This window comes from Anomaloglossus baeobatrachus, chromosome 4, assembly GCF_048569485.1.
Source record: "Anomaloglossus baeobatrachus isolate aAnoBae1 chromosome 4, aAnoBae1.hap1, whole genome shotgun sequence".
In the NCBI taxonomy this organism is placed as follows: domain Eukaryota; kingdom Metazoa; phylum Chordata; class Amphibia; order Anura; family Aromobatidae; genus Anomaloglossus; species Anomaloglossus baeobatrachus.
The window spans coordinates 161159754-161177557 of NC_134356.1; the positions used below are offsets into that span (position 1 = coordinate 161159754).

The 17804-nt window shown below is 39.1% G+C and overlaps 1 protein-coding gene across 1 annotated transcript in view; it reads right to left on the minus strand.

The window, feature by feature from the left end:
• Nucleotides 1–613: 613 nt before the first annotated feature.
• The window catches only part of HBEGF (heparin binding EGF like growth factor), a 249810-nt gene continuing 232619 nt past the window's right edge, over nucleotides 614–17804 (minus strand). The window contains exon 5 of the mRNA XM_075344570.1: nucleotides 614–3427. Within this exon, the coding sequence (XP_075200685.1) occupies nucleotides 3361–3427 (67 nt within the window). The 3' untranslated portion in view covers nucleotides 614–3360. The remainder of the gene's footprint in view (nucleotides 3428–17804) is intronic.

The window sequence follows — 17804 nt, forward strand, 5'->3', positions numbered from 1 at the left end:
CACGCCCCCACACACACACACACACTGCGGCACACAGACAAATATACACACACCGCACAAAATACACACCCCCACAACACACACACATTGCCCCACATACGCACCGCAACACACAGAGAACGCAATACACACACACCATGCAACACAAACACCGCCCTACACAGACACCCACATACCAGGATGGGGGCCATACAAGGATGGACACTATACCTGGATGGGACACAGACCAGGATGCTGCATAAGTTTCCATTATTAGTCAAAAATCCTACATTAACTACACAATAAATTCTAGAATACCCAATGCGTTAGAATCGGGCCACCATCTAGTTATATATAATCATATTCTAGAGGATACTATTGTATATTATTGTTGTTGTCATGAGATATTGTTTGAGATATCTTAATTGTTTTTACTCATGCAGTGTTCATTACCTTTCTATATCTAATAAACTGATTGGCTTTTATATAGCTATGCACACTAGTAAGTATTGTTTTTTTCTCGTGTATTACTGAATACAAAACAACACACAGAACACCACAATTCTTTCTACTGTATTTAAACTCATAACAGTTAATATTATGGTGATGTAAATAAAATGGAAGTTTAAGCAGATTTATTTAATTTAATAATAATTTATTATCTCTTCAACTTTTATGCAAACACGTATGGGAAGTGGTTTTGCTGAAAGTAAACAAATGTCTCTTCTGTTCTAGTGATAACTTTTGTCAAGGCCCTGGTGATTCAGACCACAGGTCTCCCTTCTTGTTTACAAGTCTAAAGCTGGGTTTACACACTGCAACATCTCAAACGACATCGCTGTAACATCACCGGTTTTGTGACGCAATAGCGATGTTGTTTGCGATGTTGCAGTGTGTGAAACACATCAGCGACCTGGCCCCTGCTGTGAAGTTGCTGATCGCTACAAATCATTCAGGACCATTCCTAGGTCCTTTGTTTCCCGCTGTGCAGTATGCATCGCTAGAAAGTTTCAGTGTGTAAAAGACTTTGCAGCGACTTTGTTAGCAACTTCCCTTTCAAAAAGCTGCTTATCAACAACAACCAGCTAGGTCGCTCTGCAGGTCCGGATCGCTGTTGCGTTGTTGGCCAGGTTTGCCTGTTTGACAGCTCACCAGCGACTCAACAGAGACTTAGGGAGGTCGCTGTTACGTCACAAAACCGGTGACGTTACAGCGATGTCCTTTGCGATGTTGCAGTGTGTAAACCCAGCTTAAGTTGGGTTTTCAGGCTAAACAAATATTCAGGTACTGGCAACCTATTTAACTGTTATGCCTGCATCCGCACCTTGCCTTGGGTTTAAAGTATATCTTAATATTGTCTTGTTCTTGTTTATAGCATTGACTTCTGTCCTTGAACTTGCTTATGGAGTACAATCCTGTCTCGACCTTTGGTGTTTCTGCCATGCTTGCAATACACATCGTTATTTTTTCATTTTTTTTGGCTTAAAGTTGGTCTGGACATGTTTCTAGAGAAGCTGCTATGAAAAATTTTACTGTTATCCTGAATCTAAACTCTACAATCACATTGTATGCTGCTTTGCTTGGGAGGATGTATATGAACAAGATATTTTATTCAGACAGACCTGATATAGTACATGATAAAATGAAGGATGTAATACAGTTAGCTTATACCACATTGTGCAGCATGGAAAAACAAGTCAAGTTACTAAACTCAGCAGATTAAAAATAAAAAAAAGTTGTGAACTTCAAATAACACAACTTTATCCAATATACTTTGAGAAAGTGTCTGGCGCTTTATTACATTTGACCTTTTGCATTTCAGGCTCCATATCTCACCATTCACTACAGCTTTGAATGTGAGACTTCTATCATTTTCTAAATAATCATCTTGGCTATCCAATACAGAAAATGTGTATGTCACTGCATTGATACTGTTTTGCTCCTGGTGGTGTAAAAATCTTTTTCTTCCTGTATACCACAAATTACAACCTGTTTTCAGATTGCCTAATAGCTCAGTGTGTTATTAGGTTGATTCACAAGCGGAAGGTCACTGGTTCAAATCGAGGCAAAATATCGGAGTCAACAAGTCAGCTGATGACAAGGTGTATCATTTCTGTCGTGACAAACATGGCAGTGAAGGTGAGGTGAGATCACAGACGCCCATGCAAGCACCATGCGACGCATGTTACACAAGTCTGTAATGGTGGCTGAAAAAAGGTGAAGAAGCTTCAACTTCAATATCGTCATAAGAAGAGTCGGCTCAAGTTTGCAAAAAAGTTCAAAACGTGGACAGTAAAATATTGGAAACAGATGATTTGAAGCAATGATACGAAAGTCAATAGACTAGGCTCTGATGGGTGCAAATGGGTCTGGAAGAACCCAGAGAAAAAGGGGCTAGCAGATCGAGAAATTGAAGGAACTATCAAGTTCGGTGGAGGAAGCCTGATGATATGGGTATGTTTCACAGCTAATGGCATTGGATACTTAACCGGGATGAATGGTGGTCTCAATACTGAACTATATGTTAGTATCCTACAAGATGAGTTGCTTTGTACACTCTTGTATTATGTTTATAAAAAGGATGACACCGTGTTCTAGCAGGACAACTACCCAAAACATATGCCGAGATTGGTGAAGAAGTGGTTCAATGACAAAATAGAGTTGCTAGATTGGCCCCGACAATCCCCAGACCTCAACCCAATCAAACACTTGTGGGTAGAGTTAAAGAAAAAGCTGTATACAGACCCAAGTGAGTTGACCAGTATGCACCAACATTGCAAACATGTATAGGAGACCTGAGATCAGATTTTGATATAGAAATGCTTGAATTGAATCTAGAGCATTCCAAGAAGGATTCAGGCAGTGTTGAAAGCCAAAACTGAATTTACAAAATAATAAAAATTCAAATTGAGATTTTTTTGGGGGGAGCAAAACTGTAACAATGCAGTTACATGTCAAGAATCTGCATAACAAACCATATACTAAATAGTTGCAAGTCAAATTTATGTATGAAATAGCCAAGATGATGGTCTGTAAAATGAGTGTAGTTTCATGTCTAATGCTGTAGTGGATGGTGAAATATGGACCCGGAAAGTTTAAAACATTGTTACCCTTCTGCAAGTCAGTGTACTTATCATCCTCCTTAGAGCCCCATAGTGGAAAATGTTAAAAAGCAGAGAAATAACATTACCCAATAATGAAAACTTAACGTACTGCTTTGCTCATTATGAGGATAAACATGTTTAAAATTGCACCAGTACAATGGCAAAAACACATCTATTTCTACCTTTAAGAATGTAACATTTGATTATGAGTCAGAAGTTCATATTTAAGTCAATGTCAGTTTTTAATATTTAGAATCTTGAGCAACCAGAATTGTCCTTATGTAGGGTTTGAAAATTTTATTTTTTTCTCATTGTCCAAATTATAGGCACCTGTCCTGTGATACCTTGAAAAATAAAAACAAAAATAGTGAATCATTAAACAATACACTAAAATGCAGAAAATATGAAACACATATTCACTCAAATTGAAACTGCAACAGAAAGAAAAGTTGTAAAATTATGAGAATTATAGAATTGATACTAAAAGGAATCTGTCACCACTTTGACATTTTTAAACTGTTAATATGGGCATACTTGTTATAGAATGCTGAAAAAAGTCATACCTGTGTCCCTCATATCTAGAAAAAAATGGAGTACGGTTAGGGCCGACGTCAGTACCTGGCGCACCTGAGCAAGTGCAGGGGCCCTGGACAGCCGGAGGGCCCACTCACTGTCATCAGGGGAGGTGATAAGTTCTGCGGTCCCCGGTATGGGTTATGCCACTGAACAGGAGAAATGAAATTTGACTTTTTGCAAATACACTTTTTGCAGCACACTGAGCTCTGCTGTATTGCAACATTACTGTAACACTGTCTGCCTGTAAGATGGAGGCTGAAGCGCCTGCAGAAGTGTCATTTATAATCACATACAACTCTGCAGTGAGGACAGAGAGCGACCAGCACACATCACACTGGAAACACCCCTTTTATTAATATAAGCTCTGGAGGCGGAGTTATCCAGGCAGTATCTGCAACATAGCATGGAAGAGCTCATTTACATAAAGTGATAAAAGATGATATTTCAACAACAAGGTATCTGATATGAGACTTACAAGTATGACGTTTTTCAGCATTCTATAATCAGTATGCCCATATTAACAGTTTACATAGGTTAAATGTGGTGTATCACAGTGGTTAGGAATACTAAGAGGCTTACATAGGTGCAAAATTACTGTGTGGGTTCTGCAATACATGTTCTTCTCCTTTTCTTTTCAATGTACTCTGTCACCCATTTTTCACTATTTAATCTGAGAGAAGCATGATGTAAGGGCTGCAAGCCTCATTCCTGCAATATATCACTTACTGGAATGGTCAGTGTCATTTTGATAATATCTTACTGATAATACAGTGATTTTATCAATAGAGGTTTAGCAAATTTGCTGCAAAGTAGTCGAGCATATTCATGAGCTCTTTATAACTCCACCCTCTCCACTGATTGGCAGATTTCTGTGTACACTGTACATGGGCAGAAAGCTGTGATTTTATTAAAATGACAGCAAGCAGCTCAGTACAGTTAGGTCCAGAAATATTTGGACAGTGACACAAGTTTTGTTATTTTAGCTGTTTACAAAAACATGTTCAGAAATACAATTATATATATAATATGGGCTGAAAGTGCACACTCCCAGCTGCAATATGAGAGTTTTCACATCCAAATCGGAGAAAGGGTTTAGGAATCATAGCTCTGTAATGCATAGCCTCCTCTTTTTCAAGGGACCAAAAGTAATTGGACAAGGGACTCTAAGGGCTGCAATTAACTCTGAAGGTGTCTTCCTCGTTAACCTGTAATCAATGAAGTAGTTAAAAGGTCTGGGGTTGATTACAGGTGTGTGGTTTTGCATTTGGAAGCTGTTGCTGTGACCAGACAACATGCGGTCTAAGGAACTCTCAATTGAGGTGAAGCAGAACATCCTGAGGCTGAAAAAAAAGAAAAAATCCATCAGAGAGATAGCAGACATGCTTGGAGTAGCAAAATCAACAGTCGGGTACATTCTGAGAAAAAAGGAATTGACTGCTGAGCTTGGGAACTCAAAAAGGCCTGGGCGTCCACGGATGACAACAGTGGTGGATGATCGCCGCATACTTTCTTTGGTGAAGAAGAACCCGTTCACAACATCAACTGAAGTCCAGAACACTCTCAGTGAAGGAGGTGTATCTGTCTCTAAGTCAACAGTAAAGAGAAGACTTCATGAAAGTAAATACAAAGGGTTCACATCTAGATGCAAACCATTCATCAATTCCAAAAATAGACAGGCCAGAGTTAAATTTGCTGAAAAACACCTCATGAAGCCAGCTCAGTTCTGGAAAAGTATTCTATGGACAGATGAGACCAAGATCAACCTGTACCAGAATGATGGGAAGAAAAAAGTTTGGAGAAGAAAGGGAACGGCACATGATCCAAGGCACACCACATCCTCTGTAAAACATGGTGGAGGCAACGTGATGGCATGGGCATGCATGACATTCAATGGCACTGGGTCCCTTGTGTTTACTGATGAAATAACAGCAGACAAGAGTAGCCGGATGAATTCTGAAGTGTACCGGGATATACTTTCAGCCCAGATTCAGCCAAATGCCGCAAAGTTGATCGGACGGCGCTTCATAGTACAGATGGACAATGACCCCAAGCATACAGCCAAAGCTACCCAGGAGTTCATGAGTGCAAAAAAGTGGAACATTCTGCAATGGCCAAGTCAATCACCAGATCTTAACCCAATTGAGCATGCATTTCACTTGCTCAAATCCAGACTTAAGACGGAAAGACCCACAAACAAGCAAGACCTGAAGGCTGTGGCTGTAAAGGCCTGGCAAAGCATTAAGAAGGAGGAAACCCAGCGTTTGGTGATGTCCTTGGGTTCCAGACTTAAGGCAGTGATTGCCTCCAAAGGATTCGCAACAAAATATTGAAAATAAAAATTTTTTTTTTGGGTTTGGTTTATTTGTCCAATTACTTTTGACCTCCTAAAATGTGGAGTGTTTGTAAAGAAATGTGTACAATTCCTACAATTTCAATCAGATATTTTTGTTCAAACCTTCAAATTAAACGTTACAATCTGCACTTGAATTCTGTTGTAGAGGTTTCATTTCAAATCCAATGTGGTGGCATGCAGAGCCCAACTCGCGAAAATTGTGTCACTGTCCAAATATTTCTGGACCTAACTGTATATCATTGGAATCAGGGTCTCTGCACCTACATTATCCTACTCTACGGGGTTGCAATGAATGGAGACAAATTCCCTTTAAAAACTGTGAAGTCAGAAAATAATTTAGATTAGTTAACAGAGCTAGATTTGGAACAGTAAAAATAGACTGTAGTAATCATCATCTACTACAGTATTTTGTAATGAATTAATTCAGGGTTACGGTCAGTAATTTTATTTGTTTACTGACAGTTTAGAAAGTTTCTTTTTCATTTTGCCAAATATTTTATCCTCATTTTTATTTTATTTTTTTCTTTCTAGATTCTTTTCTTTTTTTTTTTCTCTTCTATTCTAGTAATTAAAAAAGTTTTACATCAAACACTCACACCTGAGGAAAATGTGGTTATTTTACCCATACACACACACCAAAAATAAAATGTCCCACTCGTCCCATTGATGGTAAGAACCCCTTCACCCCCGGGCGATTTTCCGTTTTTTGCTCCCACAGCTGTAACTTTTTTATTTTTCCAGCAAACATGCCATATTTGGGCTTATTTTTTGTGGGATCAGTTGTAATTTTGAATTAAATCATTAGTTTTACCATATAGTGTACTGGAAAGCAGGAAAAAAATTCCAAGTGTGGTGAAATTGCAAACAAAGTGCAAATGAACGATTGTTTTGGGGATATTTTATTCACCGTGTTCACTATATGATGGTAAAACTGATGTATCAGTATGATGCCTCAGGTCGGTACAAGTTTGTAAATACCAAACATGTATAGTTTTACTTTTATCTAAGGGGTTAAAAATTCAGAAGTTTGTAGAAAAAAAGAATTGCACTTTTAGCGCTATTTTCTGAGACCTGTAGCGGTCTCATTTTACGGGATTTGGGGCTCAGTGATAGCTTATTCTTAATTTTTGTGCTGCTGCTACATTTTGATCGCCTGTTATTGCATTTGAAATATTTTTTGTGGCAACCAAAAAACATAATTTTGGAGTTTGGAATTTTTTTGGTTAATTGATTTTATATTTTGATCGGGCATTTCTGAACGTGGCATTACCAAATATGTGTATATTTTTTAATTTTTTTAACTGTTTTATTTTCAATGGGGCAAATGGGGTGAGTTAAACTTTTAGGTTTTTTATTTTTAAAACTTTTTTTATTTATCATACTAGTTTTCTGGACTTTATGGATCAGCAGTCAGATCACTTGTGCATTTCTGTTGATCTGAGCTGCACAGCTCTGATCAGCAGAAATACAGCGGTGCTGTGAGAGCTGCCATCTTGTCGTCTCTAAGCTAGAAAAGAGAAGCGTTGATAGGGTTTTACCAGATTAAACACATGGTTAGCATTTGGTAAATGCACTCACCGATTGAGGTTGTGGGAGGTCACAACCACCACAGATAGCATGAGATAATGGCGGCTGCTGCGGCCCCACGTGTTTCAGACTTCAAAGTGGAGAGGGAGAAGGGGTTAAACCCGCTCAATCCGCCAGTAATACAGAAGGAGATGTTGATAAATTAAACAATCTTTTATTCCATGGGTCTACGCGTTTCAAGGTCTAAGACCTCTTCTTCAGGACCAGTAAATCAACACTACATACAGAGAGATGAACCCTTTTATACATATGGTATCCACAAAGTACCGCCTCCCGGCACTTTGAAAAAAGTCAGAAAGCAAAGAAAAAAACATCTGAATGCATGATGCAGCACTTTCTGCAGACATAACTGTGGAGACACGGGGCTCAGTGGGTGCTCTCGTCCACTAAAACCCGCCACCTTTAGAAAGACAGCGTGGCTCAGGGCTCATCCCACCTGAACGCCGGCCTCCTTAACCGTGGGCGTAACACTACTCAGACAACACAGGGTGAAGGAACCACAATAATTAGACTTTATTGGATCCCCAAAATATTAACGGCACATAACACATAACCAGCAAAACACACAAATGTAACAGGCAACAGAGTCTCACCCTTCCGCTGGCTCACCAGGGATTTAGAATGAGAGCTTCCAGGGCCGCTTACTCCAATCCAGCAGCACCCCGCTTTTGGCGGGCACCCACCGAGATAGAAATAGCGCCAGATTTAGGAAGCTGTGTGAGGTCTGTAAAGTCTGTAGCCAGGTGACCGGATTGTCCCAACCTGAGTGTCCTCCTTAGGTAGTCCTGATATGATGTTACAATCCTGGCAGCCGGAGTCGAAATCCCTAGGCTGTGGATATGGTCTCCAACCGGAACCGGAGTCCCTAGATTGAAGCCATAAGATATCCTGATCCTCTAGTCAGCTCCAAAGAGCTTAGACTGGATCCATCAGCATCCATCAACCACCTGGTGGCTTAAAGAAGTCCCTTTTATAGCCACAGCCTTCCACTTAGATACACTGCGTCCTCATCGATTGGTTGGACAAGATCGCTTCTCCCATTGGATGAATCTCAAGCTGCATGGACAATGTTCATCCAAATGATGTCTACAGAAAGACTGAAGATATCTACATGGAGTCTGCAAGTCACAGACTCAACAATGGCTACTAAGGTAATCACATTAGCAATACACAACTACAATACAATGGTTACTGGAAAAGTCTGGAGAATAATACGTCTGGCTTTCAGTGGCCAACACAAATACATTGAGTCAACAAGGGTCTTGTAAAAACAATGAGGGACTTCTCCCCCGTCTATAAACAATCTATCATGCTGTCTGGCTGAATTTTAAGAAACTTTAACCCATGAGAGTCCATGTCGTCACAATAATAATACTTTGTTAAATGTTCATAGACTGGTCATCATAACAGTTTACATGAAAAATAAACAATAATTGGATGAAAAAACATAAAAAAACAAGAAAAAAGAAAAAGGAGAGGAATAGTATGAAAAATGTCAATTTTCGGGACAAGAACTGCAAAGTAGCAGTCCATAATTATAAGGTAACCTTCGACTTTTAGTGGTGAGCGCCACCAGTGATTTTTATATCTGTGTACCCATAAATATGTGACACAGGTAAATTATATTGACATATAGGTGAAAGAAAAAAAAATATATATAAATATATGTATGGCAAAACATATTTTATAGAAAAAACTATAAAAAGTAATAAATAATAATCAATAATGAAAAAATAAGTTACTGTGATATGTTGAATAAAAATTGTAAAGGAATTTTTTGCCCTGGAATAAAAATATAAAATTGTAAAATATGTATAAATAAATTAAAATGTGATGTGCATCTTTATTATTTGTTTGTGGGTTAAAAAACTTTTAAAATAGTAACTCCAAACAGTTCAGAGGAGGAGGACACATTTGTACTACTTATTCCTGGAGAGGCCCTAGCAAAAAGGACTCTAGGTTATTATCGGGCATAAGCGTGGGAAAAACATATATACACATGCTCCTGACCCTGCCATGAGGACACAGAGTAGCGGTACGGAGTAAATGCCAGAACTGAGACCGTGGGAACACAACTAAAGCGCCTGCGCCAGGGGTAAAACTGGTTCAAGGGGCCATGTGTATGATTTTCAGAACAAGAAAAGAGAGATACGGACAGATGACAGATCATACACAGATTAGTACAACAGTGTATAGTAATCATTAAAGCCCTTTTTCCGCAAGAGCACCAGACCATGATTAGAAATGAAAACTAAAGTTCTCACATACATAAAAGACTGATCAAAATGTAATGATAGAATTAAACACACAGTTCCTTAAAATCTATAAAACATATAAAAGGGATAATAAGGATATGATAAAGAGAGGCAAGATGACCATCTCAAAAAAGGGTTATATAAAATCAGTAGACGAGGTCTGTCACTTCATTAAGTCCTATCAGTTTTAATGTATTTAATCTATAAATCCAGAATGTCTCTTTTTTATTTAGAGCCTCAATTCTGTTTGGAGTATCATTAGGGATTTGTTCAATTGGTGTCATAGTGATGTCTGCCTTTTTGCCATGTATTAGCATGCAATGTCGGGACAGACCATGCAAAAGGAACCCTTTCTTAATATTGTGTCTGTGGGAATTTAATCTGTTATGTAGGGGCTGTCTGGTTCTCTCTACATATTTTTTTCCACATACACGATCAATAAGATAGACAACAAAATTAGAATGGCATGTGAGATGTCCCTTAATAGTGTATTTTTCTGGTTCTTCGGCTGGACCAAATGTCTTTCTTTTATGCGCAATGGATGTGCAGCATAGACAGTTTTTACTAAAGCACTTTGAGACCCCGATTGAGCATTCCCTTTTGTTACAATTAATAGGGAGTCTCAGCCTACTGGGTGCCACAATATTCCTAATGGTGGGGGCTCTCCTGAAAGTAAAGCCTGGATAGGGTGGAAGAATGTTTTTAAGCACAGGGTCCCCCAAAAGGATCTCCCAGTGCTTAGTAAGGGTCTTTTTAATTACAGCGTTATCATGGCTAAAAGTGGTGATAAAATTAGAGCTAAAATCAAAAGGACCACTATGCGGGAACATCTGTAACCTCTAAAAAGATGTTCCCGCATAGTAGTCCTTCTGATTTTAGCTCTAATTTTATCACCACTTTTAGCCATGATAACGCTGTAATTAAAAAGACCCTTACTAAGCACTGGGAGATCCTTTTGGGGGACCCTGTGCTTAAAAACATTCTTCCACCCTATCCAGGCTTTACTTTCAGGAGAGCCCCCACCATTAGGAATATTGTGGCACCCAGTAGGCTGAGACTCCCTATTAATTGTAACAAAAGGGAATGCTCAATCGGGGTCTCAAAGTGCTTTAGTAAAAACTGTCTATGCTGCACATCCATTGCGCATAAAAGAAAGACATTTGGTCCAGCCGAAGAACCAGAAAAATACACTATTATGGGACATCTCACATGCCATTCTAATTTGTTGTTGTCTATCTTATTGATCGTGTATGTGGGAAAAAAATATGTAGGGAGAACCAGACAGCCCCTACATAATAGATTAATTTCCCACAGACACAATATTAAGAAAGGGTTCCTTTTGCATGGTCTGTCCCGACATTGCATGTTAATACATGGCAAAAAGGCAGACATCACTATAACACCAATTGAACAAATCCCTAATGATACTCCAAACAGAATTGAGGCTCTAAATAAAAAAGTGACATTCTGGATTTATAGATTAAATACATTAAAACCGATAGGACTTAATGAAGTGACAGACCTCGTCTACTGATTTTATATAACCCTTTTTTGAGATGGTCATCTTGCCTCTCTTTATCATATCCTTATTATCCCTTTTATATGTTTTATAGATTTTAAGGAACTGTGTGTTTAATTCTGTCATTACATTTTAATCAGTCTTTTATGTATGTGAGAACTTTAGTTTTCCTTTCTAATCATGGTCTGGTGCTCTTGCGGAAAAAGGGCTTTAATGATTTCTATACACTGTTGTACTAATCTGTGTATGATCTGTCAGTATCTCTCTTTTCTTGTTCTGAAAATCATACACATGGCCCCTTGAACCAGTTTTACCCCTGGCGCAGGCGCTTTAGTTGTGTTCCCGAGGTCTCAGTTCTGGCATTTACTCCGTACCGCTACTCTATGTGTCCTCATGGCAGGGTCAGGAGCATGTGTATATATGTTTTTCCCACGCTTATGCCCGATAATAACCTAGAGTCCTTTTTGCTTGGGCCTCTCCAGGAATAAGTAGTACAAATGTGTCCTCCTCCTCTGAACTGTTTGGAGTGACTATTTTAAAAGATTTTTAACCCACAAACAAATAATAAAGATGCACATCACATTTTAATTTATTTATACATATTTTACAATTTTATATTTTTATTCCTGGGCAACAAATTCCTTTACAATTTTTATTCAACATATCACAGTAACTTATTTTTTCATTATTGATTATTATTTATTACTTTTTATAGTTTTTTCTATAAAATATGTTTTGCCATACATATATTTATATATATATTTTTTTCTTTCACCTATATGTCAATATAATTGACCTGTGTCACATATTTATGGGTACACAGATATAAAAATCACTGGTGGCGCTCATCACTAAAAGTCGAAGGTTACCTTATAATTATGGACTGCTACTTTGGAGTTCTTGTCCCGAAAATTGACATTTTTCATACTATTCCTCTCTTTTTTCTTGTTTTTTTATGTTTTTTCATCCAATTATTGTTTATTTTTCATGTAAACTGTTATGCTGACCAGTCTATGAACATTTAAAAGTATTGTTATGTCTGCAGAAAGTGCTGCATCATGCATGCAGATGTTTTTTCTTTGCTTTTTGACTTTTTTCAAAGTGCCGGGAGGCGGTACTTTGTGGATACCATATGTATAAAAGGGTTCATCTCTCTGTATGTAGTGTTGATTTACTGGTCCTGAAGAAGAGGTCTTAGACCTTGAAACGCGTAGACCCATGGAATAAAAGATTGTTTAATTTATCAACATCTCCTTCTGTATTACTGGCGGATTGCGCGGGTTTAACCCCTTCTCCCTCTCCACTTTGAAATCTTGTCGTCTCTCACAGGAAATACGTCATGATAGTGATGGGTCATCACATGACTTGTTGCTGTCATGGCAACCATCGGCTCCCCGTGATCATATTACAGGGCCTTCAATGGCAGCAAGGAACAGCGCGATCCCTGCCGCGGCCATTTAAATTTCCCTGTCACATTTTGACAGCACAATCTAAGTGGCAAGCAGGCGCAGGTGGATCACGGATCCACCCGTGCCTGTTAGCCCCACATGCTGCTGTTAAAATCAGGAGACATGTGCAGGGATCACGACTGCTCACCGCAACAGCCAACAGTAATTACCGCAATACGACCAAGGACACATATTGGTACATCCTTGGTCGTAAAGGGGTTAAGCCAAGGCATCCGACGCTGATAGTGAAGGAGAGAATCACACCTTTCTTTATTTTTCCCTCTCTTTCTCCAGTGATACCGAACTCCCAGGCAACCACTCTAGGACACCAAATAAGCCACCACCCATCTTTAGTGACCCCCAACCCACCACTAGTGGCCCCCTATGGACCCCAAACCCCAAAGATTATGAGCCACAGATTCCTGTTTTTCTGGCCCAATCAGGAATGCAATTTGACACTATTGGCTTCCCATAAATTTACGTTTTCAAAGTATTTTTCTCTGAGAATTTCATAAATCTCAAATTTGTATGTCCATCAAATTTTGACCCAAAACCCCATTGATTTTCATGATTTTCTAACTGGACTCCCATTGACGCAGTAGAAATTATGAAATATTGGGGCCTTGTTCTTCACATGGTGTTAGTGAAGAAGTCAGAGCTTCGGTAATATTGGAGTGTTGATGTTTTATATATCACTCCAGTGTTCCGCATGACCAGCGCAAATTTCAACAATAATGGACAATGTCCTCTCCGAAATGACCCCAATTTTGAACAACTTTTCAGTCACTGAACACTTCAGCAACAAATTTGCTGAAGTATACATTTCACAAAGGGAAATCTGCATGGATACATCCCTAATACATTTTAAGGGGAGGCTGAAATTCCAGAAATTCCTGCCCAGTAAAAGGGCCAGATATGTAATTAATCTCTACAAGCTGTGAGAGAGTACCTCAGGGTACACTCACAGATTTGTAGTTTATGTCCACATTCCCTATTTCACTAATTTATTGAATAAAAAAAAATCGCAAGGAAAACAATACCAATCCAGTCAGCCGTAATCCATTTTGCTGGTCACCAATGACTTGATCTTCTAGGATATGGGGGGCATGCTCAGAAAATGCATCCCCAATGTTCTGGAAGTGCAGGCACACTGTCTGGGTCACACTGACGGCAGTGTGAACTGCAGCAATATCACTGCACTGACATCACTGCAGTCTCACTACTCACAGAGAGCCGGCTCTCTGCTCATGCGCCCGCCAATTTTTTCTCAGAAGAAGAGGAGAAGGTGGGGCTGTGGGGGATTCAGCTTTCATGTGTTTTGAAGGTACTGGGCGGATGGCTGGGAGAAGACTGGGTGAAATGGGGGGACCTGGGGAGGATATTTCTCTCCCATCTGGCATGTTAGATGGGAGACAAATCAGAGGAGGAGTATGATTGCGACGAGCACAATTTATGTGCCTGCCATTTTAAAAGATCAGGAGGAAGAGGGGAACTGGTGGGAAGGACTTGGGCCACAATTCTATCACATCTGCCATGTTTGATCAGATCATATGGGAGAGAAATAATTTTTTTTACCGGCGCTGCATTCACTTGTACATGATCGCCCTTATACAGTATATAACAGCGGTCATATGACCGGGGATCAGAAAAACCAGCCTGGATTGTGATGTCCAGGATCTCAGCTACCTCCGGTAGCTGAAATCCCAGAGATTTGCTAACACTAGGGGGCACTATACCCTTTTTCCGGAGTGCAGTTAAAAAGCAGCGTTGAGGAATAAGACCCTTTAACTGCCTCCTTTAAAGGCGTATCAGTGGTCGTTAAGGGATTAATTAAAAACGAAGTATGGACTCGGACTACAGAACTTTAGTTCACAGCCAGTTGCAGACACACAAATCCATCAATCAGCTTGTATGACAGCAGTATCTAGAACTTTTCTCTTTTCTTCTGCAAATATCATAACCAAACTTTCTACTGCTTTTAAATCATCTGACCAGAAGAGACTCAGAGGGGTCACTACAGATGCAATCAAAATTATTCAATCTACATAGCAAAGTCAGTTTAAGAGCAAAATTTTCAATTTTTTGCAAAAAACTAATGAAACAAGAACAGTTTAAATATCTTAAAACAACTAGAATAATAAGTAATCACTCTAAGCTCAACACAGGATAGTACTTTAAATAATTCTGAGACTACAGTATGATTAACACTTTTAGTACAGCAAAATTTGTCTTTAAAATCTGAAGCATACAACCTGTGAAATAAGTATTTAACATGTCACTAGAGATTAGCGAACCAACGGAAGTTCGGTTTGGCGGGTTCAGCCTGACTTTAGATAAACGTCTGTTCTTGACACGGACTTGACCCGAACCCCATTGGAAGTCACTGATTGGCAGTTTAGTTCTCCACTCACATGCAGCATGCCATAGACAGAACATTTCCAGTGGAGGGGGTGGTGAGGTTTTTTCATTTTTTTTCACACTACATCTGATAAAGCTGATTTTACCCCCAGTGCGAGACACTTAAACAGTGCAAGCAGCTGGGCCAAACACAGTGATGCTAGCTCGAGTGGTTGGCATACGTAAAGCACCCAAACGCTGAACGTGAACACCGATTTTTTTTTAAAAGTCTGTGTTCAGTACGAACATTGAACTTTAAAAATCGGGTCTGCTCAACTCTACATGTCAAGACTTTTATAAGTAAAATAAAATAGACATGAATTTCTCACTAGATATGCAATCCACACAGGCAAGCAATTCAAACCAAAGATGTCCATAAATTTAGTGATGTGTAAGAATGAAAAATGACACAATGAAAAAGTATTGAACACGCTTACTAAAATCTATTTAATATTTTTTACAAAACCCTTTGTTGGTGATGACAGCTTCAAGATGCCTCCTGTATGGGGAAACTACTTGCATGCATTGCTCAGGTGTGATTTTGGTCCATGCTTCCACACAAACATTCTTCAAACCCTGAAGGTTCTGTAGGCTCCTTCTTTGAACTTGGAACTTTAGTTAGATCCATAAAGTTCCTATTGGATTTAAGTCAGGTGATTGACTGGGTCATTCTAGCAGCTTTCTTTCTCTGAAACCAATTGAGAGTTTTCTTGGCTGTGTCTTTGGGATCATTGATTGGCTGAAATGTCCACCTTTATATTTCCTTCATCATCTTGGCCTTAACACATTTGTTCATTCATCCTTCCTTTAATTATATGAAGTTTGCCATGAGGATAAACAGACCCACATCATGATGTTCCCACCTACAAACTTCATTGTTATTATGGTGTTTTAGGGTTGATATGGAGTGCCTTTTGGCCTACAAAAATGGTTTATAGTATCCAAAGATATTAATTTTGAGCTCATCTGACCACACTGTATTCTTCCAGTATTTTACAGGCTTGTCTAAATAAGCTAATTTTAAACGCACTTGAACATGCTTTTTGTTCAGCAATGGAGTCTTGTGTGGTGAGTGTGCCATGGAGGTTGAGTACATTACTTATTGTGTTTTTGAAACAATTGTACCTGCTGATTACAAGTCTTTCTGTAGTTCTCCACAAGTGGTCCTTAGCTCTTGAACAAGGCTTTTCATAATTATTTTCAACCCTATGTCTGTAATCTTCCGAGGAGCACCTGGTCATGGCTGGTTTATGGTGTAATGATGTTTTTCCATTTCCAGGTTATGGCTCCAATAGTCCTCACTGGAACCTTTAATAGTTTAGAAATTCTTCTATAACCAATGCCATCAGTATGTTTTGCCATAATATGGTTGTGAAAGTCTTGAGACAGCTGGACGGGTTTCTTGTGTAGAACTTTGGTAATGAAACGCCTTTTTATAGGCCATCAGTTAAACAAGCTGATATTATTTTTCATTAGGTGGTAGGATTGCTGTAATTACTGATAGATTTCAGCTTGTGTCATGACTTTCCATGGCTTTTTGCATCTCTCTTTATGTGTTCAATAGTTCTTCTCTGTGTTATTTCTCACTATACATAAGACATAACTTAATTTATATGAACATCTATGGTTTGATTTCTTTGCCTGTGTAGATTGTATGGGTTGTTTAAGACATCTGGTGGGAAATTCATGTCAATAGCACCTTTAGAAATATATTTACTCAGAAAATTACTGATGGGTTCAATACTTATTTCCCACGCTGAATGTGATGGATAGCTAGACACCATGATCCTGCATTGCTTCTCAGCACCTTTTACACTGCAGTTCAATAGTATTGTTGGGTTTGTGTGCTACAGCTGCCTTCTGCAAATCTTATGACGTTCGAAGCAAGCAACTGATGGCCACTCAAGAATTCTCCAAGGCTTCCATAATATATCTGTCATACAGTCCCTGACAAAAGTTCTGTCGCTTATCCATGTTATGTAAATAAAAACTTATAATATGACTTTAAATTCATCCATTGGTTTCATAAATTACTCTTTTGAAAGCTGAAACCCTCCCAAGTTTGGTTTAGGTTATGAAAATAAAATTGCTGCAAAGCTGAAATATTGATCATTTAATGAACACAGAAAGGTCAGATTTTGGCAAGACAAAAGTTTTGTCGCCTTGTCATATAATGCACCCAATCCTATTGTACATACTCACCTGTGCTCACTAAATGATCAGTTAATTAGTGGGTGTGTATAAAAGGAAACCCACCACCCCAGACCTTCAGTTGAACGGCAACTTGACCTCTGACAACATGCCAAAAATCCACCCTGCGACCAAAGCCTTGATTATCAAGAGGCTCAAGAGCATATCCACTGCAGAGGTGGCTGGCACCTTTAATGTGTCTCAGCATCAAGTACAAAGAATTAAAAAAAAATTGACAGGAGATGTTTTTGACAAGCCCAGGTCCAGCAGACCCCACAAGACAACTGCTCAGGAGGAAAGTTTGTTGGTTAGAAAATCCAAAGCCAGCCCCTCTTCCACTGCAGCTGTTACGGGGGCTGTCTGACTATAAAGACCAAAGGGATATCAGACAGTCAG